This window comes from Sus scrofa, chromosome 15, assembly GCF_054392235.1.
Source record: "Sus scrofa isolate SSC_HxYL_T2T_F1_AM1 chromosome 15, Sscrofa_HxYL_maternal_Yorkshire_Landrace_v2.0, whole genome shotgun sequence".
NCBI classification, from domain to species: domain Eukaryota; kingdom Metazoa; phylum Chordata; class Mammalia; order Artiodactyla; family Suidae; genus Sus; species Sus scrofa.
The window spans coordinates 16,517,290-16,544,558 of NC_139397.1; the positions used below are offsets into that span (position 1 = coordinate 16,517,290).

The following is a 27,269-nucleotide window of genomic DNA, read 5'->3' on the forward strand; positions in this document are numbered from 1 at the left end:
ACCTTCAAAAAGCCTGTGATCTAGTATCTCTGTGTGTGTCTGTGTGTGTCTGTGCGTGCGTGCACGTAAACCAATCAAAAAGCCACTGAGACTACATTATAATCATGAGCTAACCTGAGTAACATTACATGAGTTCAGGAAAGCAAGAGATTACTGTGAATGACCCAGAGAGAGCTTCTTAAAGAAGATGCCTTCGAGCTGAATACTGAAAAGAAGGGAGAAGGGGCACACCAGCAGGTGTTAACAGGATGAGAGAGACTTGGGCAGAAATAAACATAGTGTGCTTAGCGAACAGTAGGTAATATTAGAAGATAGCTGAAGATAAAACTGAACATGGAAAGGGGGCCAGAAGGATAACAATTTGGGCATGAAAATTAACTTAAATCCCCAATTTTTATTGAAAACACAGGCTTAGTAAATTTCATCCTCAAATTCTAACTAAATCTGTTTTACTTAGGCAAGAGAAAGGGCATAAATACAAGAGGGAATTCCCAAAACAATGGAGGAAAAAGTTTTCAATGTGATCATTTGATATGCATGTAATTTCCTTGGAACTCAGAAATACCAATAAAAATTAAAATAGAGAAAAATTTACCTGATCCAAGATTTTATTGGTTTTTTTTAAAGACAGAAGCTTCTTTAAGCAATTAACAAACACACATCACAGATGCCAGCAAACATCATCAAATCATAAAGAAAACAGAAGCCTTATGCCAAAGAGTAGGATAATCATCAATACTCTCCTGTGCTGGGGAAGTGCCTGCTCTACTCAAATGACAGGGCACTGGGCTTTCAGCATGTCCAAGGGATATTCCCATTGCAGTTTGTCAGCAGATTAGCAAATGTTCTTAGTGACAAGAACACACAGCCCAGGAACACAGCCTTACCCTCACTGGTGGCTCAAATCACCTCAGCACAATGTCATCCTCCTCTGTGGGCTCCCTCTAATGGCCCCAAACACCAATTAAACAGCTTCACCATCTCTGTATCTAAATTTAGACATAGGTATCAAGTTTGGATGCCTGATGAGACTAATTAAGTACTCTGCAGAGGTGTGAAGTCATCAGTCTTAGAATGGAACAGAAAAAAAGAAGGAAATCACCAAAGGTGAATCTGACCCGAAACCTGCACCTACTGAAGTTTCTTAAGATCACAGCCAGAGGAACATTCTGCCATAAACTGAAAGGGTCTGTGTTAACAACAAGAAACCAAAACTCTTCTAGCAACTCTTCCCCCACTCATTCAGCATCTCCACCACAAATTCTAAATCCTCACATTGCTCTGTATTGCCACCTAGTGTCCATAGACTAACATTAACATTAGGTGAACTCAAAGGTGCCATTTCTCCGCAGTCACCCTCCAAAGGCCTCAGACTTGGTTGGTCAGTACATCAAGATTTCTACTGTGAGTCCTCATTCTACTTCAGGGAAAACCCATGAAAGCATAATTTTGGTTTCATTTTATTGTAGTCAAACCCCATTTTGTGATTCTCCTCAAGTGTACTTTGAAACTGTAAACTATTCCCTAGAAAAACTCTTTCTCAACACTTAGCATATGTTTGATTCCCACCTTGCCCTCTACCCACTTTTCTCCATTACTGGGTTGTGGACTCTCTCTGTATAGTCTACACATTTTAAAAGTATTACTTTTCTGCATGAAATATAATTGGGAAGAGAAGGCCGTACCAGAAGTGCATCAGGATTGTTTGTAACATCAACATTTAAGTGACTTTCATTTTGGAGATTTCATACTTTCCCTCCTTCTAGTCCCACAATCACACAGTGGGAGAGAGAAAGAGATGTTAACGAATAACCAAAAACCAAAAGAATAACAGACTATAACAAAAATGAAAATAATTCCAAAGATTAATTACTTAAAAGGCCCTATTTCCCTCTAAGCAGTCTTCTGAATATAAGCCCAAGCAAGCCATTTCTAGACAGGAAGTATAAACATTTTTGAAGATGTGAGCTTTCAGCTAACAATAACTCTCTGAAAGCATTTTTTGGCTCTACATTATTATCTTTGTGCCCGACTTTTTCCATACCTGGAGAAATAGAAGATTTGAACAATTAGATGACTTTTGGGTGTAGAAATATACAAATATAAACATGAAACAACTTCCTTAGTTTGCCTTTGAGTGAGATTTTCCAGACTGCCATGCAATATCTAGATCTACTCATACTAAAAAATTATGCACTATTTATCTGAAACTAAAATGTAACCAAGTATCATACATGTTTTCAGTTAACCCTGTATGGGGTGAAACAAAAGACCTGGTTGGGGAAAATACCTAGGCTCTTAGCAGAACTAGACTCATTTTTATAGAAAAGGTGTTCTGGTAGGATTTCAAAGACCAATAGTGAACCAAAGACCCAATACTGTAAGCACTCAAAGAATATTTTGCATTTATTTAATACTTTACAATTTATAAAGTATTTCATATTTATTATATTATCTGGGTCCTCCTCATGACAACCCCTATGTGGGCATCTTTATCAGCCTGTTTCAAGGCTCACAGATATTAAAGAATCATCATGGTGATCCAAACGGAGCTTTACAGAAAGGCCAGAACTTGAATCCAAGCCCCCCGGTACAGTGTAGCATCTACAAATAAAGACAGTGTTCACATGGACATCACGCAGGGCTTTCAATCCCTGACACGATGATGAAAATTAAACATCTGGTAAACGCAGTACAAACCCAACATTGTGACAGAAGGTCAGGAAAAGATATTTTAATAAAGAGTCACACTGCCTTATACACTTTCAGACTGTAGTGCCCAGTTTGGTTATTTAAAATCACAAAACATTCACTTTATTTCCCCAAGTACAGTGAGACATTATTTTCTGGACATAGGTTTATTCACATGTACCAAGATTTCTACATCTTCAACCACTACTCTTTGTTAAGTCATTCACATGTCTTAGAGATCTTTAATAAAATCACAGGAAAATCCAACTTTGTTTAATTTAGAGTTCATTTTCCTTAGATCTTTACATTTCAAATTTAGAACATGTTATAATAGTTCTCATGGATGTTAACCAGCAGGATCATTTTAAAATTGTAGAGTAGTGACAGCTAGTGTTCATAGTATGTATTGCACTTCTCCCCACCACAGTTTCATCTGGAGGTCCTCAAATTCCAGTGTTCATAAAAATGTAGGACTTGTGGTCCTCAAATTCTAGGCTCCATAAAAATTTCCTGAAGGGTTTCTGAAAATTCAGCTTCCTTATTCCCTTATTAAATTCTGATTCTGCACATCTGGGATGAGTGATGTACATCATGCAAGGCCCAATGCTACCATCCCTATTCCCCCTTCTGGTCAATCTCATTCAAGAGAACTTCATTGCACATATGAATCGCTATGGATCTTGTTAAAATATAGATTCTGGGCTAGGAGCTTTGGGTTAGAGACAGAGAGTCTGCATTTCCAAGAAGCTCTCAGGTAGCTTTATACCCCTCATTTAAACTGCAGTACTTCCACTTCTTTCTTCTGGTAGCCAGATCACCACAGCCTGAATCTTAAGTTTACAAGATGTGACGTATATGCTTCTCACTCAGTTGTTAATCAGATTTTGCTTAAATCTTCTCACCCCTGTTCTCTGCTCTGTCTAATGCTTTGAGCTCTACAACACAACCATAATCAGTTCAAGGAGAAGTAGCTCAAGATAAATCAGGCCAACATCCAGAAACCCCACCTAAACCCATGCCTCTTCTAGACCAAACCATTTCCTGATACCAAAGAGACAGGAAGACCAAGGCAGTATCATCTTATATCACAAAATCCAGTGACAGACTGGATGAATTACATTCAAACTAAAAACCAAAATGTTAAACCAAAGGCTCCTCCTCCATTATGTCCTAGAGACATGTAACATTCACCCTGTAACATTACTCTAACATCCACGTATTGCCACAGAGCAATGGATGACTAAAACAAGAAGGGGATTACAGGAAAATCTTGAGTTTTCTTGAAATGGCCAAAACATATACCTGTCTTAATCTACCGAACACTTAAGAGCTACTGCACCATTAGGTAATTTCAAAAAAAAAAAAAAAAAGTGTTCTCAACGGTTGATTTGGGGAGTTCCTATCGTGGTGCAGTGGACTAATGCGACTAGTATCCATGAGGATTCAGGTTCGATCTCTGGCCTTGCTCAGTGGGTCAGGGATCTGGCATTGCCGTGAGTTGTGGTGTAGGTTGAAGACACGGCTTGGATCCCACATTTTGCGGCTGTGGTATAGGCCAGCAGCTGTAGCTCCAACTCTACCCCTAGCCTAGAAATCTCCATATGACGCAGGTGTGGCCCTAAAAAGCAAACAAACAAAAAAAAACAAGCATTCATATATTCTTTCTTTTATCTATACCCTTTTAAAATTTCTATCATTATCCTTTTTCACGTTATTTTCTTGCAATGAGGTGATAGTTCCATGCAACTTAAAAAAAAAAAAAAAAAAGCACAGAATATTGTCTCCAAACTTCTAAAATGCTTGGTTGAGTAGAAAATATTCCCTCTAGTCTCTTTTGGTTTTATAACCCTATTGTCTTTACAGTGATACAGTAGCTTTTCACAGTTGAGTGCTCAGAGTTGAGAATTAGTGTTTTTCAGAATAAAAAGGAAGCCATGTGTTTATCAAAAAGCATGAATGCAGGCAGCTGTGAGAGTGAGATGAGAAAGAAAACCCCAAGGTTTACATGTTGGCCTCTGAATAATCTCAGAATCGGGTACTTTGATGAATCTTTACAGTTTGATGAAGGCCCTGCTTTGTCTCTGAAGAGTAAGAACAATCCAAGAGAGAGTGAAAGGAAGAAGGCAGAGAAAGGAAAACTGCAATGACAGTTGAGAGACAAATACTCACACCTTTCTCTTCTCCTTTGCTTTACTGCCACAGAAGGAACAAAGACTTTGGAGCAAATCCAAGTTTGACTCTCATATTCATCACTGCACGTAGTTGTGTGCATCAGGCAGTTTACTAAGCCTCTCTAAGTCACAGTTTCATCATTTATATACAGAGACACCACTGCCTCTCCAGCCCAGTCACTGGGTAGATAAATACTATTCAATATGGAGCCTGGAAACAACAGAACAGAAAGCAGCTGTTAGCAATGGTAGCTGGTTATTAATGGTCATCACTTCTTCACCTGCTCAACTTTCAACAAATATTACCAATCACATCTCTGTGGCAGGAATACAATGAAGCCCAAGGACTACAGTGAAGAAGGTCTCTCCCCTCAAGAATCTGTGTTTCATCCCTTAAATACTCCGTGTTACCAAAATTCCACCTCCCTACTACTCCACTGAAATACCTCTGACAAAGTCACCATTGCCCTAGTTATCAAATCCAACGGATTGGTTTGGGTCCTTGATAACACCTTTTTGCAGCAGCGAATAAAATTGAGCAATTATCCTCTTGATGTCTAGAATACTCTCCTGATGTCCTTTTACCCTCTGACTGAAAATTTCTCAGTCGCCATTGCTCATTTTTTCTTCTTCTGTTACCCCCTTTAATTAATATTTCCTAGTCTTCTGATTTGTGCCCTTTTCCCTTATATTCTACATTAGTGGTTCTTGATCTTACCAGGGTCATGAACTCCTTAGCAATCCGAAGAGGCAGAGCTCCTGTCGTGGCTCAGCGGTAACGAACCTGACTAGAATCCATGAGGATGAGGGTTTGATTCCCGGTCTCACTCAATGGAAGGGGAGAGGGTGGATCTACTTACAAATATACAAAAATCCGCACACATTTTCTGGAATTTTACAGACCTTCCTTCCTTAAAGCCTATTGTTGACCTCCAGAGTAAGGGGTTCCCACAGTTTTAACCGTTACACACGTCAATGACCCTCAAATCTCTGTCTCCCACATAAACCACTTTCCTGAACTACAAGCCTACTTCCAAATGACTTACTGACAATCCAATACATATGCCCCTCAGGCATCTTAAAACTCAAGATATTCCAAATCAAATTCATTACTTTTCTCCTAAAACCTGTTTTCCTCCTAGGAGACAACACCTATGGGAAAGAAAACACTATTTTTAAACCAAAGAGACCTAGATTTATTTATTTATTTATTTAGTCTTTTTGCCATTTCTTGGGCTGCTCCTGCAGCATATGGAGGTTCCAGGCTAGGGGTCAAATTGGAGCTGTAGCTGCTGGCCTACGCCAGAGCCACAGCAACACAGGGTCCGAGCAGCATCTGCAACCTGCACTACAGCTCATGGCAATGCCAGATCCTTAACCCACTGAGCAAGGCTAGGGATTGAACACACAACCTCATGGATCCTAGTTGGATTCATTAACCACTGAGCCATGATGGGAACTCCCAAAGAGACTAGATTTAAATCCAGCCCTGGAAGCTTTGGTGATACATGTAATCTATTTGTGCTTTATTTTCTTCAAATTTAACATAAGGATAATAACACACCCATTTTCTGGATTGTTATGAGAATTAAAATAAATAATGGGAAAATCCCAAGTGCCACCACACAACATACATTTCAAAAATTACTATCACTGGATTCCCAATCTCAGCAAAAGCAACTCCATTCACCATAAATCTTAAGTCAAAAATTTAGGAGGTCCTCTTCAACTTGACCTTTTCTTCATCTGCAACTAATGGATAGCTATGCAGTATTGATTCCTCAACTTTCCCCTCACCTTTAAATCAGGCTCTCATGTTCTTTCTCATGGACACAGCAATAGTTTCCTAACCACTCGATTCAGTTCCAATTCCACATCCTTCCAACCTATCTGCTATACTGAAGCCCAAGATCTCCCCAAGACACAAATCTGATAATGCCATAATTCTACATAAATCTGCTTCCAGGATTAATCTACCTTAGTAACGCACTGAAGCCCAACTATGATCTGGCCCCTGTCAACCTCCAACTCAACCCCTTGATTACTTGTGGATCTCCCAACTGCCCATAGTGTTCTGAATTCCTTATTTCTGACCACACAGCTTCCTTCGACTGAAATGTCCTCACCCTTCTGTCTTTTCTTGGCATTCAGGGAAAAAAAAAAAAAACCTACTCATCTTTCAAAACACAGATCAAGCATCACTCCTACTATGAAATTATTCCTGACAGCCTCCTGCCATTCCACTGACCACTGACACTTAACTTCCACCTCTACCTGACAGAGGACTTTCTGTCCTGGCAATAATGAATAACATATGGTTCCCAGATTCAAAAAGCTTACGAATATCATTCAACCAGAAATCTTATTATATAACCTGGACAAGTGAGCCAAATTGAAAGAGAAATTATGAGGCATGAAAAAATAACGAGGTGTAAGTAACTTCAAGACTTAGTTCAGTGGTTTTTCTCAGAACCCTCTATGATTCTCAAGCTATGAGGTGTGTGTGTGTGCATGCGCGTGCTCGCTATAATGTGTTAGCTATAGATGAACTGATTTAGTCTTCAGAAACAATCTATGAGTTAAGCATTATTATTATTCCTGTTTTAGAAGTAAGGAAATTAAATGCATAAAGAAAAAAAGAAACTTACCCACCATGATCCAGCTAAAAATATCTGCATGAATAAACTATCGACTTAGGGTAATTTTTTTAAGTATAACTGACAAATGAAAATATATACTCTTTATAAATAAGTCATTTGACATATATTCTTTCAACTCCTTGTTTATTCTAAGATATTGAATAAAGTACTTTGTGCTGTACAATAAACCTTGTTTATCTATTTTATATATGGTAATGTCCTTTCTGTTAACTCCCCTACTCCCAATTCATCCTTCCCAGCCTCTTCCCCTTTGGAACCCATTAATTTGTGTTCTATGTGTGTCTGTTTCTGTTTTGTAAATGTTTGTGTCAAATTTCAGATTCCACATATAATTGATATTATATTTATCTTTCTCCGTCTGGCTTTCTTCACTTAGTATGATAATCTCTAGGTCCATCATTTGATATATATTTACTGAGCCTATCAAGAGAAAAACATAAATGCCCTATTCTCAAAAACAGTAAGTCACGAAAAACTAAAAAAAAAAAAAAAAAAAAAAAAAAAAAACAAAAAAAAACAAACCACGTTACAAAGAACAGAGGACTATACTTCCTAGAAGCAAAAAGAAAGTGTTAGGGAGAGTGAAGGCTTTTAAATATTTCACTGAGTTAAGGAAAGAGAAAGACCCATCAAATCTCAGCTCACAAGCCCTCCGTCTTCTAAGTTCCAGTCACCGCAACTCACCTTTTCTCCTCCCACAGCCAGGCGGGACTATCCAATGGAAGGGGCGCTACGGAAGCCTACTGTGCGCGTGCGCAGCGGTGGTTCGACGATCCTGCCCATCGACGCGCTCGGAAGCAACTCCTTCAGTCTGCTCGCTGCCCGCGTACGCTCACCCCGCCGCCGTCGCGCCGCCATTTTGAAGCCGGGAAGCGTAGAGCGCTGGGACAGCTGGAGGCGGCGGCGGTGGTGACTGGTACGGCTTGTTTCCACCCGCGTTATTCTCTCCAAATTCGCCAGTCTTCGTGCCCCAGCTTTCAGTGTTGCCCCTATTCCGAGAAGGCTCCTGTCGCTGTCCCCAGTTATCCTGTCGTCCTGTCTTTAGGACTTTTTTTGCTTTCTCATCCCTCGGCGCTGCTCGAACCTTCGCTTAGAGCTGTGGTCAGGCCTGTGTTAAAAAACCTACCCGGAGCCTCAGGACGCTGTCCCTGTGGACGGCTCCACGTTCCCCACCCTCGCTTAGAGCTGTGGTCAGGCCTGTGTTAACAACCTGCTCGGGGCCTCAGGATTCCGTACTGGTGGACGGTCTCTCAGTCTACCCCATCTAGTCGGAGTTGTGTTCTGCGGACACAAACCGGGCCGAGAATTGCACGGCCTCTGGACCGTGGTCTGTGCGCTGTAGGGGCTGGGGACGAATCCTGGCTTCCTTGGGGGACGGGGAGAGCTTGCACTTCGGTGCCTTTGACGGTGGAGGGACACAGGCAGTGGTGAACGTTACCCGAGCCGTCTGTCAGAGCTGAATCCGTCACCGGCCTGTTTTGTTTTGTCCTTTCCCAGGCATAACTTTACGAAAGGAAAGATAATTTGCGTCTGCCCTTTCCGCCAGAAATGGCCAATGTGAGTAAATCAGTCTCTTAAGCACCAGTATGGTAATGAAATAGTTTGGGAACTTGCTAGGAAAGTGGAAGGGTTTACTTATAATGATACTGGTGGCACAATGTTACTCATGCTTAGTGTATCAGAAATGTTAAGAGAAGCAAAAGGGTGTGCAGTTAGGTTCATATGCTTTAAACTTCTCAATACAGGTGTATTTATTCTACAGATTCGTTTTTAGAAAAAAATTCGGTACCAGCATCCTTTCAACATTTTTAAAAGCCATTTCAGTAAATATTTAGAATCTGTTTTTAAGACGTTTTCTGTTTCTTTGGTTAGGTCAACTGAAGGTTTTGTAGCAGTTTCAGTACAGGAAATAACGTTACAAATACTACAAAATGAGACTAAGAGATACTATTCCCATAGACCAGATATATTTATTAACTTTAACTGTCCAGTGATTACTCAGACACATCCTGCCATAAGGAGTTCATATAGTAGAGGACATAAGACATATGTGAAAACAGTTACAATAAAAATAGAAACTTTTTTTTAAGCTACCCAAAGGTATAGTGCAGATTCAGAGCACAGTATCTATGTAGGGTTTGGGTTCACTTAATCAGAGAAGCATTTAATTTGAGTTTTGAAAGATGGGTGAGATTTAGATAATCTGAGGTTTGGGTGGGCAGAATAGCAGGAATATTCAGTGACACCCTCCCCTCTTTTCAAAAATCGGTAACTCAGGTCTATTTTCCTTAATGTAAGATAAAATATAAAGAGATAAGTGGGAAATGAGGTTGGATTGTGGATCCAAACAAACTCAGTAATTTGGACTTTATTCCTTAAATGTTGGTGATGTAATTAGAGCTACATGTTAGGAAGACTAATATGACAACAATTAACAGGGATAGTATTCCTGTAATTGAACATGATATAGTAATAGTGTAAGGATGAGACTATAGGGCCAAGTCATAAAAGTAGACCACAAGTCTGGCCTATGTTTTAAGATGAATTTTTACCTAGGCATAATCATAGGAAGGGAATGTTGTAAAAGAATGGTGTTCTACTCTCAAAGAAGAAGTATTAATTAAGGTAGGATGCTAATATTTAACCTGGCTTTATTTTGGTTTGAATGAATAAATTACTTCAGTAGGGCATTTTGAAAAATACTTTTACAAATCCTTTATTGTTAGAAGTTTACATAAAATAATATACTTTTAAAAATTTGTGTTAGTTTATATGCATTGTAAATGCTGAATGGATGTTAGTAATGAAATATGCACGTGTGTGTCCTCAACAATTTAGTTAGCATACATAGCAAGGGTCAGAAATGTCCATGCTTTAGAGGCTAAACAGGTAAATTAAGACGCTTTGGTGGGGACTTACAAACTGAAATGCTCATTTCCAGTATAAAGGGAGAAACCTTTCCTTAGTGATGTGTGGCCAACTAAATGTCACTTGGGAATGTGAGTCCAGTGCTGCCAGATCTTCAGAGTTTTTAAGAACAGCCAAAATCTGGGTCTTTTGTGTGAAATATCACAGTTGCTCATTGAGAATTATCATTTTTGTCTCTTCAAGCAGGTTAGGAACATACCCAAGGGAGGATGCTTAAATTTTCAGGTGGGCAGAATGCTCTGGAAATAGGCATTGCATTTTGGAGACTTAAAAAGGAGGTTCTGTTTATCCAAATCTTGAAGAAAGAGTTAGAATTTTTCAGGCCTAGGAGGAGAGGGAAAAAGGATATTTTAGCAGAAAAAAATCTTATGGCAATATAAAAGAAAGAGAAATATGGGAAATGTTGGGTAGATGTTTTTATGTGACAAGGGAGTAGAGTAAGACAAAGGAAGATAAAAATAGTAAATAAGTAGTTAGAGAGGTAAAAAGCCCAGTTAGGATGTTTTCTTATGTTTAAGATGAGAAATACAGTCAGAAAGAATTCGTGTGTTGGATTTCAAGATACTATGTGAAAGGGAAAAAGAATGATTCTAAAGTTTCCAAGGGCTAGACTCTTTCAACATCCTGGTAAATCACTTTCATACCACTTCTCTGATCCCGCTCCAGTCCATTCTCTACAAGGCCTGTAGTGGTACATTCCTTAAAACTTCCTCTTTGCCTACAGATTAAAATTCTGATTTATTACCTTGACGTAACAGGCCCTTTACTGTCTGCGTCAAGTATAAACTGCCTCTTACAGTTGCTCACAAGTTAACTTTGGAGCCTGTTTTTCACCACACTACCTTATACCCACTTCAGTGGACTTTGTCCATTCTTCTGAATACATTCTTTATGACTCCATACATTTGTTCCTGGAAGTCAGTCACTGAAATGCCCCTTTCCCCAGAAAATTTATATTATTTCTTCAAAACCAAGTATATTCTACATGAAACGTTTTTCATATTCCTTCAAAGATCTCTTAATTGTTCAAATCTTTTAATAGCATTTCAACAATGATGTGATATTTGTTCTTATATTTTTTCCACTAAGAGCAAATTTTTTTTAATGTAAAGGAACAGATAGCATATATTTTAGGCTCTGTAGGCCATAGAGTCTTTATGCAACTACTTAACTGCCCTTACTACATAAAAACAGCCATAGACAATACATAAATATTATTTATTTGTGTGGCAGTGTTTCAAACTTTATTCACCAAAGTCGACCAAGGGCTACATGTGACAATGGTTTGCCAACCTCTGCACTAAGTTGTTCTGACCCAAATGTTTTGATTTAAAGGTTACACATGAAAGATGGTTACATATTCATCCATTGTAACTGAGCTCAGAATCTAGGGAATGAACATAGAAGCAGAAAGTGTATCACAAGGGGGTACACGAAGGTGCTAAAATGGAGGAAAGTGGACATTGCCATAAAACCAAGAGAAAAGATGGCATGGGAGATAATTAGTACCATTTACAGCAGTAAGCGAAGAGTTAGAAAGTAAATAGGTTTTGGTCCTAGTAGAGGTTTGAAAGTTATTTTGAGAATAGAAGAATCTCATTGCTAAATAGGGCAACTTTTACAGGTTTTCATTCTGTGTGTCACTCTTCATTCTGGCCTTTGTTGGAAAAGCCAAATATTTTTACCCAAAGTAACTTAATGTTTTTTTTTTTTTAATAATCATGTTTATTTTTAAAATTTTAAACACACATGGTGCTTATCATATGGTAGGTGCTCAATAATAGTAGAATAAATGTCAGTTTTAAAAGATACATTGCAGTATGAGTATTTGCCAGAGATTGTCTGTGTTAGTATAACATTTATATCCAGAATAATTTTGCTTTCTGTGTCATTCTTAGGTGCTCTGTAACAGAGCCAGATTGGTTTCCTATCTGCCAGGATTTTGCTCTTTAGTTAAAAAGGTTGTCAATCCAAGAGCCTTTTCAACTGCAGGATCTTCAGGTTCTGATGAGTCTCATGTGGCCACTGCACCTCCAGATATATGTAAGTAAAAGTTATTATTACTTAACTTATAACTGTTTCATAACATTTTGAGCTGTGTTTCTGGTAATATTTCCTCTTGAGCTTTTACTGATTTTCTGATTTTGAGTTTATCCTGTTCAAAATGAAATCAGAACTACCTAAATATTTGTATCAGAAAGCTACAATATGAAAAAAATGAATATTTTTAAAACTTTATTTTCTTGAACTTTAGTTTCTTTCTAATTATCTTCAAACACTGTCCTCCCTGAAACAAATCTTCCTTTGATCCTATTAAACTGTGTTACTACTTCTTGCCATTCTTTGCTGAATAACTTACATGTAGCTGGCACTTTTTACTATGCACGTGTATATTCACTGCAAGTCTGATTTTTTTAATTCATTTTTCACACCACTATCATAGTAATCATTCTGAAATACTTTAATCATGTCACCTGCTTAATAAGGCTTTGTTATCTCCCACTGCTTTCGGTAGCAGTTACTAAACTATCCTCAAGCTATAAGTCATTGTTCAAAGTCTAAAAAAAAAAAAATTCTGCGATAAGTTTGAGAAATGTTTTATATCATACAATCCTGTGGAGCTTTGGAGGTTTATAATGTACACTAAAATATTAAGGGAAGGCTTTTGGAAACCTTACCTAATATATCTAAAGAGATTGGCCATGGAATCCTTTTTTCATGTAAAGCATTACTTAGTAATGTAAGTTCACTTGGGTATGCAAAGCCTTCCCTGGTTTTCTTGCCCCCATTTTCTAATTCCATCTCTGATTACGCTCCAGTTTTTGTAATTTGAAGGCTAAACATATATGTACTTTACATGAAAGATTTTTCACTCAGTATATGTAACGGGTTTATATTGTGAGTATACAGCCAGCCCTCCCTATCCATGGGTTCTGAATCCTCAGATTCAACCAACCAGGGGGGTGAATCCTTGGGGGAAAAAAGTCCAGGAAGTGCCAAAAAGCAAAACTTGAATTTGCCAAACACCAGCAGCTACTTAAATGTCATTTACACTGTATTCAACATTGTAGCTAATCTGGAGATGATTTAAAGTATATGGGAGGATGTATATAGGTTTCTGTAGGTTACGTATATGCACATACAGTTGACCCTTGAACAATATGGGTTTCAGTTTCTCAGGGCCACTCATACGCAGATTTTTTACAATAATAAATAACTACAGTACTACACAATTCTCAGTTCACTGAATCCGAGGATATGTAGCTAACTATCCAGAGAACTGACTGTAAATTATACTCAGATTTCTACTGCACATAGGGTCAGTGTCCCTAGCCCCTGAGTTGTACAAAAGTCAACTGAACAGTGCCCTCTTACATACAGGTCTTGAGCATATGCAGATTTTGGTATCTGTGGGGGCATAGGAGCCAGTCCCCTGGGAATACCTAGGGACAGCTATATGAAGAATTTTTGTAAATCTAGGAGTTCCCTGGTGGTCTAGTGGTTAGGACTCAGCACTGTCAGTGCTGTGGCCCAGGTTCAGTCCCTGGTCTGGGAACTGAGATCCCACATCAAAAAACTGCACGCCACAGCCAAAAAGAAAAGAAAAGAATCCACTATTAACATGGGATATTTATTTAAAGAGACAGATCTACATAGTCTTTAAAACCTGTGTTACTCAAAAATAGCTGATAAGCTTTAGCTCGTGCACTGACTCTAGTCAATCATTAGTGACTGTCTGGAGCGTTGTTACTCAATAAGACCTTCAGTGTAGCAGAGCGTGGTATAGCATCAGCGTCATCTGGGACTTACTAGAAACCATGTATTTCGAGCTCCACTCCAGACTTAGTAAATCAGAACCTGCCTTTTGAGAAGATCTCAGATGATTTTTAAATGCTTAAAAGTTTGAAATGTACTGGGCTAGTGTTGGGGTTGAGAATTATGTGACTGTATCTGGGTTCAGTGGGAAAAATTTCTATGATGGGTGATGTCTGTCATAGGTATGGAGGAGGGATATGGTGGTACTTGGGGGCATCCATTTTCAGTCACTCAGTTCTGGCCAAGTATTTATAAATATTATACCAACTGAGGTCTACAGTAGTCATCCCTTCCTTTCTCTAAACAAAACCCCTACTCTTGAGTATTTATTTGTTTGATTTTCTAATTTATTCTTTCCAGATCTTTTTGAATTTTTCACATTAGAACTTTTTTAAGTGAATCAAGTAATGTGTAATATTCTTCTCTAAGTATTTCATTCATATTAACTCATATGGCTAATAAACAGTAGGTATTATGTTACATTGGTTCATACAAGATTTTTTTCCCAGTCTATTAAGGTTTTGTGCTTCCAGGTAACACTAGCTGAATATCCCCAAAGGTATCCACTATTAAGTTTGGTATATTTCCTTTCAGATCTTTTTTTCTGTATTTAAAAACATAAAAATAAGGGTGTACAATAAATGTCATGTATGCTATTCTTTGACATAGTTTTTTCTTTTAATGTAAGTTGTCCTAGACTTCATTCACTATCAGTAAATATTTACCGTATTCTTTTTAATGACTCTCAAGCATTACAGAGCATGGATTACAGTACTTTATTGAATTCTTTCCCTAATAATGGACTTACGTATGAGCTGACAGCTGGTTACTTTGATTAGTATTTTGGAAATGACATGAAACTAATTTATGTTAAGACAGGGGAGCAAACTTTGAATATCTTTTGGTTAGGTAAAAATTACCTGATTGGAAAAAGAGCATTATTTCAGTCAACAGTGCACTTAACTAGTAAATAAAAAATTACTCATTTTGTTCTTCCTCTTCAGGCTCTCGAACAGTATGGCCGGATGAAACTATGGGACCATTTGGGCCTCAGGATCAGAGATTCCAGCTTCCTGGAAACATAGGTTTTGATTGTCATCTCAATGGGACCACATCACAGAAGAAAAGCCAGGTTCATAGAACTTTACCTGATATTTTAGCAGAACCTTTATCAAGTGAAAGACATGAGTTTGTAATGGCACAGTATGTGAATGAATTTCAGGTAAGTGGTTGATATCACTTATTCTGTTTTTCTAATTATTAATGCTGTATTAATTTCTGATAACTGTGAGCAAGTTACTTTCATTAAAAGAGTAAAAAATATCTACTTAATTCCAGTATATTCAAAAACAACATATATAGCTTTTAAAAACTTGGCATTGACTTATACACAGCTTTTGCTATATAATTTTTTCACTTAACTTTACATTGCAGTCTCTTGGGTAATTAAATAATTCTTTCAAAAATACGTTTTTAAATAACCTTTTATTTCAAATATATATAATTTCATGTTACTGGAAGTTTAGGTTCTCTGCTTTTCACTTTTATAAATCAAAATTATAATTTATATATGGAACAAATTCCAACTAGTTTTATATTCCTCTGACCATTTAAAAACAGATACAGGAGTTCCCGTCGTGGTACAGTGGTTAATGAATCCAACTAGGAACCATGAGGTTATGGGTTCAATCCCTGGCCTTGCTCAGTGGGTTAAGGATCCGGCATTGCCGTGAGCTGTGGTGTGGGTTGCAGACTCGGCTCAGATCCCTTGTTGCTGTGGCTCTGGTGTCGGCCGATGGCTACAGCTCCGATTACACCCCTAGCCTGGGAATCTCCATATGCTGTGGAAGTGGCCCTAGAAAAGGCAAAAAAAAAAAAAAAAAAAAAAAGATACAGTAACCTAAAGAGGAAAACTTTTTTTTTTTCCTTTTTATGTCTATTCCTGTGGCATATGGAAGTTCCCAGGCTCGGGGTCAAATCAGAGCTGCAGCTAGGCTTATGCCACAGCCAAGACAACACTGGATCTGAACCGCATCTGCAATCTACACTACAGCTTGTGGCAACACTGGATCCTTAACCTACTGAGCGATGCCTGGGAATCAGCCGTCATCCTTACAGAGACTGTCGGGTCCTTAACCCCCTGATCCACCACGGGAACTCCCAAAGAGACTTTCTTTTTCGTCTTTTTAGAGCCGCACCTGTGGCATATATATGGAGGTTCTCAGGCTAGGGGTGGAATTGGAGCTGCAGCTGCCTCCCTATGCCGTAGCCACAGCAACATGGTATCCAAGCTGTTTCTACACCACAGCTTGAGGCAACACCGAATCTATAACCCACTGAGGGAGGTCAGGCATCAAACCCACATCCTCACAGGTACTAGTTGGTTTCTTAACCCACTGAGCTACAATGGGAACTCCAAAACTTTTTTAAAAAACAATTTCTGAGGTTTTTTTTTAAATGAGTTTTTTAAACTGGTACTGCATAATGAATTTTTTAAATGAGTCTTAAAACTAATATTGCATCATTGCTTAATCAAACAAAGTTACATGCAACTCAGAGTTTCTGTCAAACTGCTGATCCTTATCATTTTTCATATTTCTACATAGTTTCAGACTGAGGTGGTTTTTTTTTTGCTTTTTAGGGCCGCACCTGCCACATATGGAGGTTCCCAGGCTAGGGGTTGAATCAGAGCTGCAGCCGCTGGCCTGTGCCACAGCAACAGCAACGCCAGATCTGAGCCACATCTGCGACCTACACCACAGCTCACAGCAACGCCAGATCCTTAACCCACTGAGCAAGGCTAGGGATCAAACCCGCATCCTTGTCGGGTTTGTTAACCACTGAACCATGAAGGGAACTCCCAGGCTGAGATTTTGATGAAAGCTATATTATTGAAAGCAACAGCCCTCACAATTATGGGTTATATCAGATAATGTAACTCTGAGACATAGTTGACCTCCCCTGACTTTTAACCTCAGATAATTCCTCCTCGGTCTTCTTGGCTCTTCCTCTGTCTACCAATGCTGTGTTTCTTAAATGTCTCTGTCCTTTATTTTATCCTTTTTCTTGCTTCCTGGTCACTTATGTCCTTGGCTTTCTCCACAGGCTACATTTTCATATTTCCTAGTTTATTATTTCTATTTCTGACATTTCTGGTTCTATATCGCTGTCTACCTCCCAAATGTCTTTATCTGAATGTCTCAGAAGTTCCCAAATTTTACATGTCTAATACTGAATTAGTCCTTTTTCTCTCAAAACTTGTCCTTACTTCTTTGTTGTCAGTATTATGAATGACTTAGTCATCTTCCCACTGTCCCAAAAGTAAAAATTTACAACTCCTTCCTTCATCGTGGTCCCATAAATAGAGACAGAATTGCATTGCTTCCGTCTCTGAAAATAGCTCTTAAATTATTGTCCTTTCAATTCTCAATTGCTGCCAAAGTTCAAGTCCTCCTTATCTTACCTTAGTTCTTAGAGGTATTTTAGTAGGATAGACTAGGGAGATAGGATAGATCTCTAGTCAAGATTACCTTTGCCGTTTACTTAATTTCATGACCTTAAGAAGGTTACTTAATCTTTCAGAAAAGAGCCTCTGTTTCTTTATGTGTAAAATGAGTATAATAATAATCCTTGACCCACAAAGTTTCTATGAAGATTAAATGTGAAAATGTATGTACTTAATTCACTGATCAATAAATGTTTGTTGTTACTAGTCTGTTGCCTGCTCCTCCTCATTACCATATATTCTCCACAGTAATACTATCATTAGCTTTTTATAGATACCTTGATATTCCTCATTGCTTTTAAACTAATGTCGAAAACTTCTTCATGTGGCATAAATGGCTTTCCACGGTTTTGATCCCTTATCTTTCTTTCTCACCTTATTTCCCACTACTTCCTTCTCTTTCTGCATTCTAATCGCAGTTGTTTTAATTACACCATTCTCTTTGACTATTGCAAGCCTTTGCACTGTAATTATCTCTTGCTGAATTTTTTTCTTCTCAATTCTTAATCTATTAAGATTAATAGATTAATTAATATGTGGCTCAAATATGATTTCAACCTTTTCCTGACTTCTCCCAGCAAAGCAAGATTCTTCTCTATCTACACCTCCCGAAAACTTTCTTCATAACTCTATAGCACTTTTCATATTGATTGCGTTGGTTTATTTTTCTTTTACTAACTTTTATATACTAAGAGTGAAGACTGGATTTTTTACCATTGTAGTGCCTGCCCCTGTCATAATGTCAGATGTATAAAGGCACCCAGTAAATTTCAATTGAATAAAAGCTTCTAACTCTTCCTGTAGGAGAAGCTGTAGATTTAATTGTGTTGCTTTGTAAGTTAGTGTCTTTATCCCCATTTTATAATTACAGAACAAAAGAAAGGATAATTATGTAGCACAAAATATCAGAAGAGGTAACACTGTAAGACGCAAACTTATTCATATTAAGTCTTAGAATATCAGTATATTTATATGCTCCTTTTTTTAATTCAGCGTTTTTTTAGGATTTTCAAATCTGACATCACAGAAAAAATTTTGAGTATGTTAGCAAATACTGACTGTTACTCCATCACCAGTTAGATCAGGATTATTTAAAAAAAAACAAAAAACACACTCTGTATGAAAAACAGGTTCATAACAGGCAGGATATTTTCTTTGAATTCCAGATTTCGTTTACTTATATATCATATTCCCCTTAGAATAATGATGCACCTGTTGAGCAAGAAATTAACAGTGCAGAAACCTACTTTGAAAGTGCCAAAGTAGAGTGTGCAATCCAGACATGTCCAGAATTGCTGCGAAAAGGTATGTTGCACTTTATGTGTTTTAACAATAGTGTATGTTAGATAATGTCACTGATCTTTTAATGTGTTGAGTAATATACTCCATAGAAATTGTAATGGCTTGTCACTTGATTTTTTTTTTTTTTTTTTTTTTTTAAATCTTTTGTCTTCTTAGGGCCGCATCCGCGGCATATGGAGGTTCCCAGGCTAGGGGTCTAATTGGAGTTGTAGCCGTCGACCTACACCACAGCCACAGCAATGCCAGATCCTTAACCCACTGAGCAAGGCCAGGGATTGAACCCGCAACCTCATGGTTCCTAGTAAGATTCATTTCCACTGCGCCACGACAGGAACTCCCACTTAATGTGTTAACATGTCTGGCTGAAAGTGATGACTGCATGGCCAAGATAAAGGCTTTCAAATGTCCCCTGACATCTGCCATTAGATAGGAAAGGTAGATTTTTTAATAACTTTTTTCCTAAGTCTTTCCCTGAGGTTATCCCACTCCTGGGTGATTATTACTACAGGTATAACTTCATGACCTAATACACAAGAAAAATCTTAATAATAAACTTATTTCTTTAATTACAAGACCAACAACATGTAACCCAACTTACTCTTCAGAATTATTGACAGTATGTCTTAGTTCTTCCAACAAGAAGTAAACCAAAACTAAATTCATTGCATCCTTTTCAAAAATAATATGCATTTATAAACCTAATTTGGTACCATAATAATTTAACATAATCACTTTCCTGAAGTATAGTATGCACTTTTTGTTTAATTAACTTTTTCTGGAGTTATATTCTTATTTCATTTTTAGATTTTGAATCACTGTTTCCAGAGGTAGCTACCAACAAACTAATGATCCTGACTGTAACACAGAAAACTAAGAATGATATGACTGTTTGGAGTGAGGAGGTAGAAAATGAAAGAGAAATGCTCTTAGAAAAGGTAATTGTTTCAACTGCTGATAATTTAATGTTGTCTTATTTAAATATCAGTGAACCAGTATTTTAAAATGATGGCTATCTTTTCTAGCCTTTATTAATTCTTTGCTGGTGTATTTCAGTATTAAAGAACTTACATGTTTTCTGAGAGTAAAAATGTTTTTGTTTTAGTATCTTTTAAAAACTTAAGAGTTCTCTAGTAGGCTAGTTGGTTAAGGATCCAGTGTTGTCACTGCTATGGCTCAGGTCACTTCTGTGGTGTGGGTTTGATCCTTTGCCCAGGAACTCTGCATGCTGTGGGAGTGACCAAAAAAAAAAAATTAAAAAGTAAAGCTTAGATTCTAAGTACCTCCTCAGATTTTTTTAGAATTGATTTCTATTTTAGGAAACTTGGAAATATAGTAAACAACAAAAAAGTAAAATTAACTCTCTGTACCCATCTCTCTGTCCTTCTCTCTGATCTCTCCCTCCATATCTCTTTGTCTCTCTCTTTCTCCCTCTCTCAAGCATATCAAGTAAAAAGTAAAAATTACCTCAGCCTTCTTCAAGGAGTAAACAATGCACAATGCAATAGTAATGTAATAATTCTAAGACCCACATTTTCCCCATGCTTTGCTTTTAGCTAGAAGATAATGTTTTGATACCTTTCCATAGCATTATCCATAGATTATATTTCATTCTTTGTAAAATCTTCAAATTATTACATTACATTGGCAAACCATAATTTTTTTTAATTATTTAAATTTTTGTTAGTCATTGGTGAGTTGAAAATCAGACTTTTACTGTTACAGGCAGTGACTATATTTGTACATATCTTTTTTTATTTTTTTTTTTTTGTCTTTTGTTGTTGTTGTTGTTGTTGCTATTTCTTGGGCCGCTCCCGCGGCATATGGAGGTTCCCAGGCTAGGGGTCCAATCGGAGCTGTAGCCACCGGCCTACGCCAGAGCCACAGCAACGCGGGATCCGAGCCGCGTCTGCAACCTACACCACAGCTCACAGCAACGCCGGATCCTTAACCCACTGAGCAAGGGCAGGGACCGAACCCGCAACATCATGGTTCCTAGTCGGACTCGTTAACCACTGCTCCACGACGGGAACTCCTGTACATATCTTTTTTATGCACATACTTGTATCTACATATTCCTAAATAGGGAATTGCTGAATCAGGAGTATATTCATTTTAATGATGGACACTGTCAGTTTGCCCATGAAAAGATTGTCAGAGAAATGATGAGTGGTAAATTAAAGTCTTATACTTAAAATTTATATAATTATCTGAGTTTGATGTTGAGTTATATCAATTTCTTTGTCTATAAGATAGAAAGGAATATTTCTGTTTTGTCTGTATGACAAGTTAAGATTAGCTGACTTAGCTACTGTAGTTGAAAAAATTCTCTTTACGGAAATTCTTTTTACTAACATACATGCAGAATAATATTTGAAAATATTTTATATTTTCTTTAGGGTTGGATTATGATTCTCTTCATTTATAAAAGTATTATTTACATACTCAACAGAGTATTTTATGATAAAGACTTCACACTTTAATCTTCTCATATAGTTTTGCTAATAAATTCCATGTAGTAATAATCATGAACAAGTTATATGCTAGTTAACAGAGAAATTACAGAGCGGCATAAGACATTGTCTCTGATTTTTTTTGTTGTTGTCTTTTTTTTTTTTTTTTTTTTTTTTTTTTTTTTTTGGTCTTTTTGGGGCCGCACCCACAGCATGTGGAGGTTCCCAGGCTAGGGGTCTAATAGGAGCTGTTGCTGCCAGTCTGCATCTGCGACCTACACCACAGCTCACAGCAATGCCAGATCCTTAATGCACTGAGCGAGGCCAGGGATTGAACCCACAACCTCATGGTTCCTAGTCAGATTCATTTCCGCTGTGCCATGACAGGAACTCCATCTCTGATTTTTTTAAAAGATCTGAATTTGGAGAGGTGAAATTTAAATATACAATAACCCAATGAACATTTACTATTTATACATTGACACGATTAATAAATATATTTATTATCACTATCATTTCAATGATAGAGAGCTCATTCTCAAATATGCATTACAACAGTACTACTTTTTGATCTATTCAAGATTCTGAGCCTCATTTGACACTAATCTCAGTATACTTATAAGTTAGTTTTCTGTAACCAATTTCAGGGTTTTGAAATGGCAACACACTTTATTTATCATGTGACTTTTAATTTTATATTGACTAAAGCTATTTTCTTTTTTATGAAAGAAGAAACATGTTTTTCTATTTTAGATATGTTAGTGGGTTTTTTTTAGAACCACAGATTGCTTACTCTCCAAGGAGATATTTTATGTTTTACAGTTTAAGTCTATTTTAGTTTTTTCCAGCAGATGTCAGTGTTTGCTATTGAGCAGAAATCTTTAAGAGACAAACTTACACTGGTTCTTTTTGTGGTTATTTGGGATTCTCTTAGATAACTTTTACAAACCTTTAAATGTATTGTTTGTTCACCCAATAGTTCTTGTAAATGGCACATCCTTTCATGACTTTTCTGGATCATATTCAGTTTTCATATTTTTAAGAATTATGAGGATTAATGACATACAGCAATAAGTGTAAATATTAGATATGAAGATAACCTAAAGAATACAGTATGGGGTTTGTTTGTTTACAAGAAAGGCATACCCTGGAGATACTACAAGTTTGGTTTAGACTAACATAAAACAAATATTGCAATAAAGTGAGTCTTTTTGACTCACAGCGAGGATTTTTTGGTTCCCCAGTGTATATAAAAGTTATGTTTATACTATACTATGGCCTATTAAGAGTCATAGTAGTAAAACGCCAGTAAAGATCACTGATTACAGATCATCATAGCAAATATAATCATGAATGAAAAAGTTTGAAATATTGAGAGAATTACTAAAATGTGACCCAGAGACACAAAGTGAGCAAATGCTATTGGAAAAATAGTGCTAGTAGACTTGTTGGCCACACAGTTACCAGAATCCTTCAATATGTTAAAACCACATTATCTGCAGAGTGCAGTAAAGCCCCACAAAATGAGATATGCCTGTATTTGGAGAAAATAGGTTAGCTTGTGTTGTATATTTCTATAGCAGGGATCAGCAAACTTTTTCTGTAAAGAGCTAGATGGTAAAATTTTAAGTTTTGTAAGTCATAAGGTCTCAGCTACTCAGTTCTACCTTTGTATTATTAAGGAAACCGTAGGCAGTGTATAAATGAACCGGCATGGCTGCATTCCAGTAAAACTGTGTTTCTACAGACAGACAGATTTGGCCTGCAAGCTGTCACTTGCTAACCCCTTATTTAGAATGTGTCCCATATGCCTGAGACTTAGACTTTTGAGGATCTCAGCTAAAGGCCAGAGGTGGTCAGTGAGGTCTCATCACTCTGAATGGGCCAGAACTCATGTTAGCCAGCACTGCATAACCCCTAATATCCCATTCAGCTCTCAGCCTCTAGCTGACACTCTCTGCTAGACCTCAAGGAATCATACCTTGTATGTCCACAGCTCAGTCCTTGGCTACTTACCCAGGACATGTTGCTCTGCAGACTACTTGGAACCTCATTTGTGCATCTCTCTTTGCCAGTACCCTACCCCACAAATTCCAGGTGATTCAACAGACCAGAACTCTTGCCTTCTTTTTCTGCCTCAGCTCAGTCACTCCTCAAACACTATCACTTTGCTTGGGCTCCACTTCTTTGTCATGCAACCAGAAAAGTGTGTCCCCAGCCAGAAGGCTGCAGCATATATAAAGATCACCTTATTTGTTTCCTTTCTCTCAGGATTACACTTCTGTCTGACTGTTGTTTTGTGTCTAAAAATAGTCGCCTCATGTACTTAAGTCAGTTTTACAGTTTTCAGCAGGTGGCGGGTTTTATACCTGTTACTCTGTTGTGGCTGGAAGTGGAACTATGCCCTAGTTTTTAAACATTTATGGTCTGTCTTTTTTAAAAAAAAACATTCTAATCTGGTTCTACTATTCATTACTAGCCTTTTTCATTGAATAGACTTCTGATAAAGCTAATAAAGATGACATAGGAATTAAGATAGTAAGACCAAGATTTTGTATAGGTTATACATGCACATGGTCTGTAATGTTTATTTACTGTATAAAAGATACAGAGGGATGTATAGTGAAAAGTAAGTATGCTGTCCAGACCTGCACTTAATCTATCCATTTCGCCTATTTTTATGTGCCTTCTCAGAAATATTTAATGACTATATCAGGGGATAGATGTGTCTTTGAAGGACACACAGACACGTACATGTATAGAAACAACTTTCATTCGAATTAATGGTTCAGATCTTTTCATTATGAACATTTTGTTTTCCTTACTTTATTTCTAATATCTCCATAATGATACAAAATAGCAAGTATGGTTTATAATCCATGACAAATTTGGGAGTTAGTAGCACAAGAAATAATCTAGAATAAAAAATTACAATTTAGACTTTTTAAAAGAAATGAAAGTATTATGTGAACCATTAATCTTTTGGAATGATGAAAATAACTTAGGACTTTATAATAGTCTTAATTTGACATTAGTTTTAATTTTTTATTAATCTTATTGTGTTATCTGGAGCAAAAGTTAATTATTTAAAAATTTATTGAAAAATAAAAGTCTATAGTCATGCTATCTTGAGCATATCCTTTGTCTTTTTCTATGCAGTTCATCAACGGTGCTAAAGAAATCTGCTATGCTCTTCGAGCGGAAGGCTATTGGGCTGACTTTATTGACCCATCATCTGGTTTGGCAGTGAGTAATTAGTAAATACATTTTTGGAGTTCCCATTGTGGCTCAGAGGGTTAAGAACCCAACTAGTATCCATGAGGATACAGGTTCAGTCCTTGGCCTTACTCAGTGAGTTAAGGATCCGGCATTGCCGTGAGCTGCACTGTAGGTCACAGACATGGCTCAGATCTGGCATTGCTGTGACGGTGATGTAGGCCGGCAGCTGCAGGTGTGATTCTACCCCTAGCCTGGGAACTTCCATATGCCACAGGCACAGCCCTAAAAAGACCAAAATGAATAAATAAATAAATACATTTTGGAATACAATGTGAAGTAGGAATGGTTTTTATTATAAAATTGTTTACAATTAGAACCTTGGTACAAATATATTACTTAGGACATTTCGAAAACCTCACAATTTTATTTAAAGAATTACCAAGAGGCAGTTGCCTTCACAACTTTGAGAACCTCTAGCATAGCTAAGCTTCTCTATCACTTTAAATGTATTTTATTAAAAATAATTTTAAAATGTATTATTTTCCATCCTCACTAATAGGTATTATTTGAATTACATTGAATTAGTGTGTTAACTTTTCATTAGATAAAAATTAGAGATCAGTAGTTTTATTGAGGAAGAAATAGTTATTTTTAAAATTAAGAAAATATAAATGGTAAAGAAATATTTAGAAAAGTAACTTTTTGGAAATTAACATTTATAAAGTTATACTTTAAAGAAAATAAAACCACTGTTGTGATCATACAGTAAATTCTATGTGTATATTTTAGTTACATATAGTAATAATTTTTTTTAAACTTTAAGATAGGAGTATAAACTTTTTTTTCAAAGTCAAGATTTAGTGAGTACTCAGACATGGAGAGCAAACTTGTGGTTGCCACGGGGATGAGGAAGGGAATGGGATGGACTGGGAGTTGAGGGTTTGTAGATGCAAACTATTACATTTAAGTGGATAGGCAGTGAGGTCCTGTATGGCACAGGGAGCTATATCCAATCACTTGTGATAGAACACGATAGAAGATAATATGAGAAAAAGAATGTGTGTGTGTGTGTGTATGCATGTATGTATAATGAGGTCACTTTGCTGTACAGCAGAAATTGGCAGAACATTGTAAATCAGCTATAATAAAGTTTTTTAAAGAAAGATTTGAGTACTAAAAATGAAAAACTTACTCTGGACTTCAGTTTCAGTATCTTAAAAATTATGAAGGCGAACCATCGATGATTGCCTAAGGTTTGTTTCATCTTTAAAGATCATGTGATGTTACGCCTTTGGTTCTAGATAACAGGCAGTCTGCTAGATCCTTCACTTCACATTTCCAGAATGCACCTGTATTGAGGGGAGAGGAGCTGTTAGGGTAGTTAGTGACCTTTTTATTTCTTACTTGATTTTTTAAACTTTTGGTGTGTTAAAATAGATCTTCATTCATGTTTACGTAAAACTTATTCCTTCATTATCTTCCTTTCTAATGAAAGTATGACTTCTTATTTCTTTCAGTTTTTTGGACCATATACAAACAACACTCTTTTTGAGACAGATGAACGCTATCGACATTTAGGATTCTCCGTTGATGATCTTGGCTGCTGTAAAGTGATTCGTCACAGTCTCTGGGGTACCCACGTGGTTGTAGGAAGTATCTTCACTAATGCAACACCGGACAGCCATATTATGAAGAAATTAAGTGGAAACTAGCAGTAATGTCAACTTATTTGCTCTACTATTTGTATGTAACAATTTGGGATGATCTATAAACATTGGCAAAAACATTCAGTTTTTAAAATTTACTTGTAGGTATTTATTTCAACATTTATGAATTTACACTTTTGGCAGGTGGTTTGTGATCTTTTAAATTTCGCATTGTTCATTCATTAAGCACATACTAAGCACATCCACATTGTACCTAATGTGGTAATTAACATGTAACCAGGGTATCATCTCTTATTATTTCTCCTCTTTATTGGAAAAAAAAAAACCTCAGTTTTAATTATTTTTCTCCAAAAATAAATCATACATTTGGTTCTGATCATATGCCTTTTTCATTGCAATATTTTAAAAATACAGCTTTTAAGATTCTTAAGAAACTACAGTATTAATCTTTTTGAAGTTTTTTTTAAATAAATGCAATGATAAGTCTGAATTGTATAGATTAAACTTTTGTTAACTTACTTTTTTCTTTATTACCTGTCACATGTCCTAGTATCAGTCTCAGTTTTGCTTTGAAATAATGTTTGTGCGGGAAAGAAGAATAAGGGTAATAATACATTTTTACATGTAAAAGAGCATGAATCTCATCTTTAAACATACTTAAAGTAATTCTTAACTCCTAGGTTGAGACAGATAAATGTAGTTTATTCTCAGGCAAAATTATACCTCAGCTGCTAAGTCATATTTCTCAATTTTACCAATAGATGGAAACTGCAGTGCTTTACAGAATTGCCCCATATGGGACAGAGCTGTTTTCACAGCATTTTAAACTTAGCATCATCTTTGATTTGTGTGTCTTTTGT

At 37.0% G+C, this 27,269-nt stretch overlaps 1 protein-coding gene and 2 long non-coding RNA genes across 23 annotated transcripts in view; 1 reads left to right on the forward strand and 2 right to left on the reverse strand.

The window, feature by feature from the left end:
- The window catches only part of LOC102159998 (uncharacterized), a 749,988-nt gene extending 741,746 nt beyond the window's left edge, over positions 1-8,242 (reverse strand). For 6 of the 19 annotated variants that reach the window (XR_014829069.1, XR_014829057.1, XR_014829056.1 and 3 more), the window contains exons 1-2: positions 8,207-8,242; positions 4,863-5,073 (exon numbers count right to left, since the gene is read on the reverse strand). This is a non-coding gene — a long non-coding RNA (uncharacterized LOC102159998). Of the gene's footprint in view, positions 1-4,860; positions 5,074-5,580; positions 8,040-8,167 lie in introns of those variants that run through there. The other 13 variants (XR_014829059.1, XR_014829062.1, XR_014829058.1 and 10 more) reach the window with 5 other exon arrangements.
- Positions 8,243-8,383: 141 nt separating this feature from the next.
- On the forward strand, positions 8,384-26,899 carry MMADHC (metabolism of cobalamin associated D). Of its 3 annotated transcripts, none has more exons than XM_084998653.1 (8): positions 8,384-8,663; positions 8,749-9,079; positions 12,349-12,493; positions 15,271-15,488; positions 18,971-19,076; positions 19,878-20,008; positions 24,683-24,769; positions 26,260-26,899. In XM_084998653.1, exons 2-8 carry the CDS (start codon positions 9,071-9,073, stop codon positions 26,452-26,454), a joined length of 891 nt encoding a protein of 296 aa, XP_084854779.1. In that variant the 5' UTR covers positions 8,384-8,663; positions 8,749-9,070; the 3' UTR covers positions 26,455-26,899. The 3 variants fall into 3 exon arrangements, with proteins under 3 accessions (XP_084854779.1, XP_003133306.2, XP_084854780.1); XM_003133258.5 differs by having other exon boundaries at positions 8,384-8,438; positions 9,020-9,079; XM_084998654.1 differs by lacking the exon at positions 8,749-9,079 and having other exon boundaries at positions 8,384-8,438.
- Positions 20,250-26,069, reverse strand: LOC146395734 (uncharacterized). Its single transcript, XR_014829077.1, has 2 exons — positions 25,935-26,069; positions 20,250-20,298 (listed from the first exon to the last, which is right to left on the reverse strand). It is a non-coding gene; the product is annotated as an uncharacterized LOC146395734 (long non-coding RNA).
- Positions 26,900-27,269: the final 370 nt, after the last annotated feature.

Coding starts and splice junctions, on each gene's coding strand:
- MMADHC (XM_084998653.1), top strand. Junction 12,494..15,270: donor CACTGCACCTCCAGATATAT/GTAAGTAAAAGT, acceptor CTTCCTCTTCAG/GCTCTCGAACAGTATGGCCG. Junction 19,077..19,877: donor TCCAGAATTGCTGCGAAAAG/GTATGTTGCACT, acceptor TTTCATTTTTAG/ATTTTGAATCACTGTTTCCA.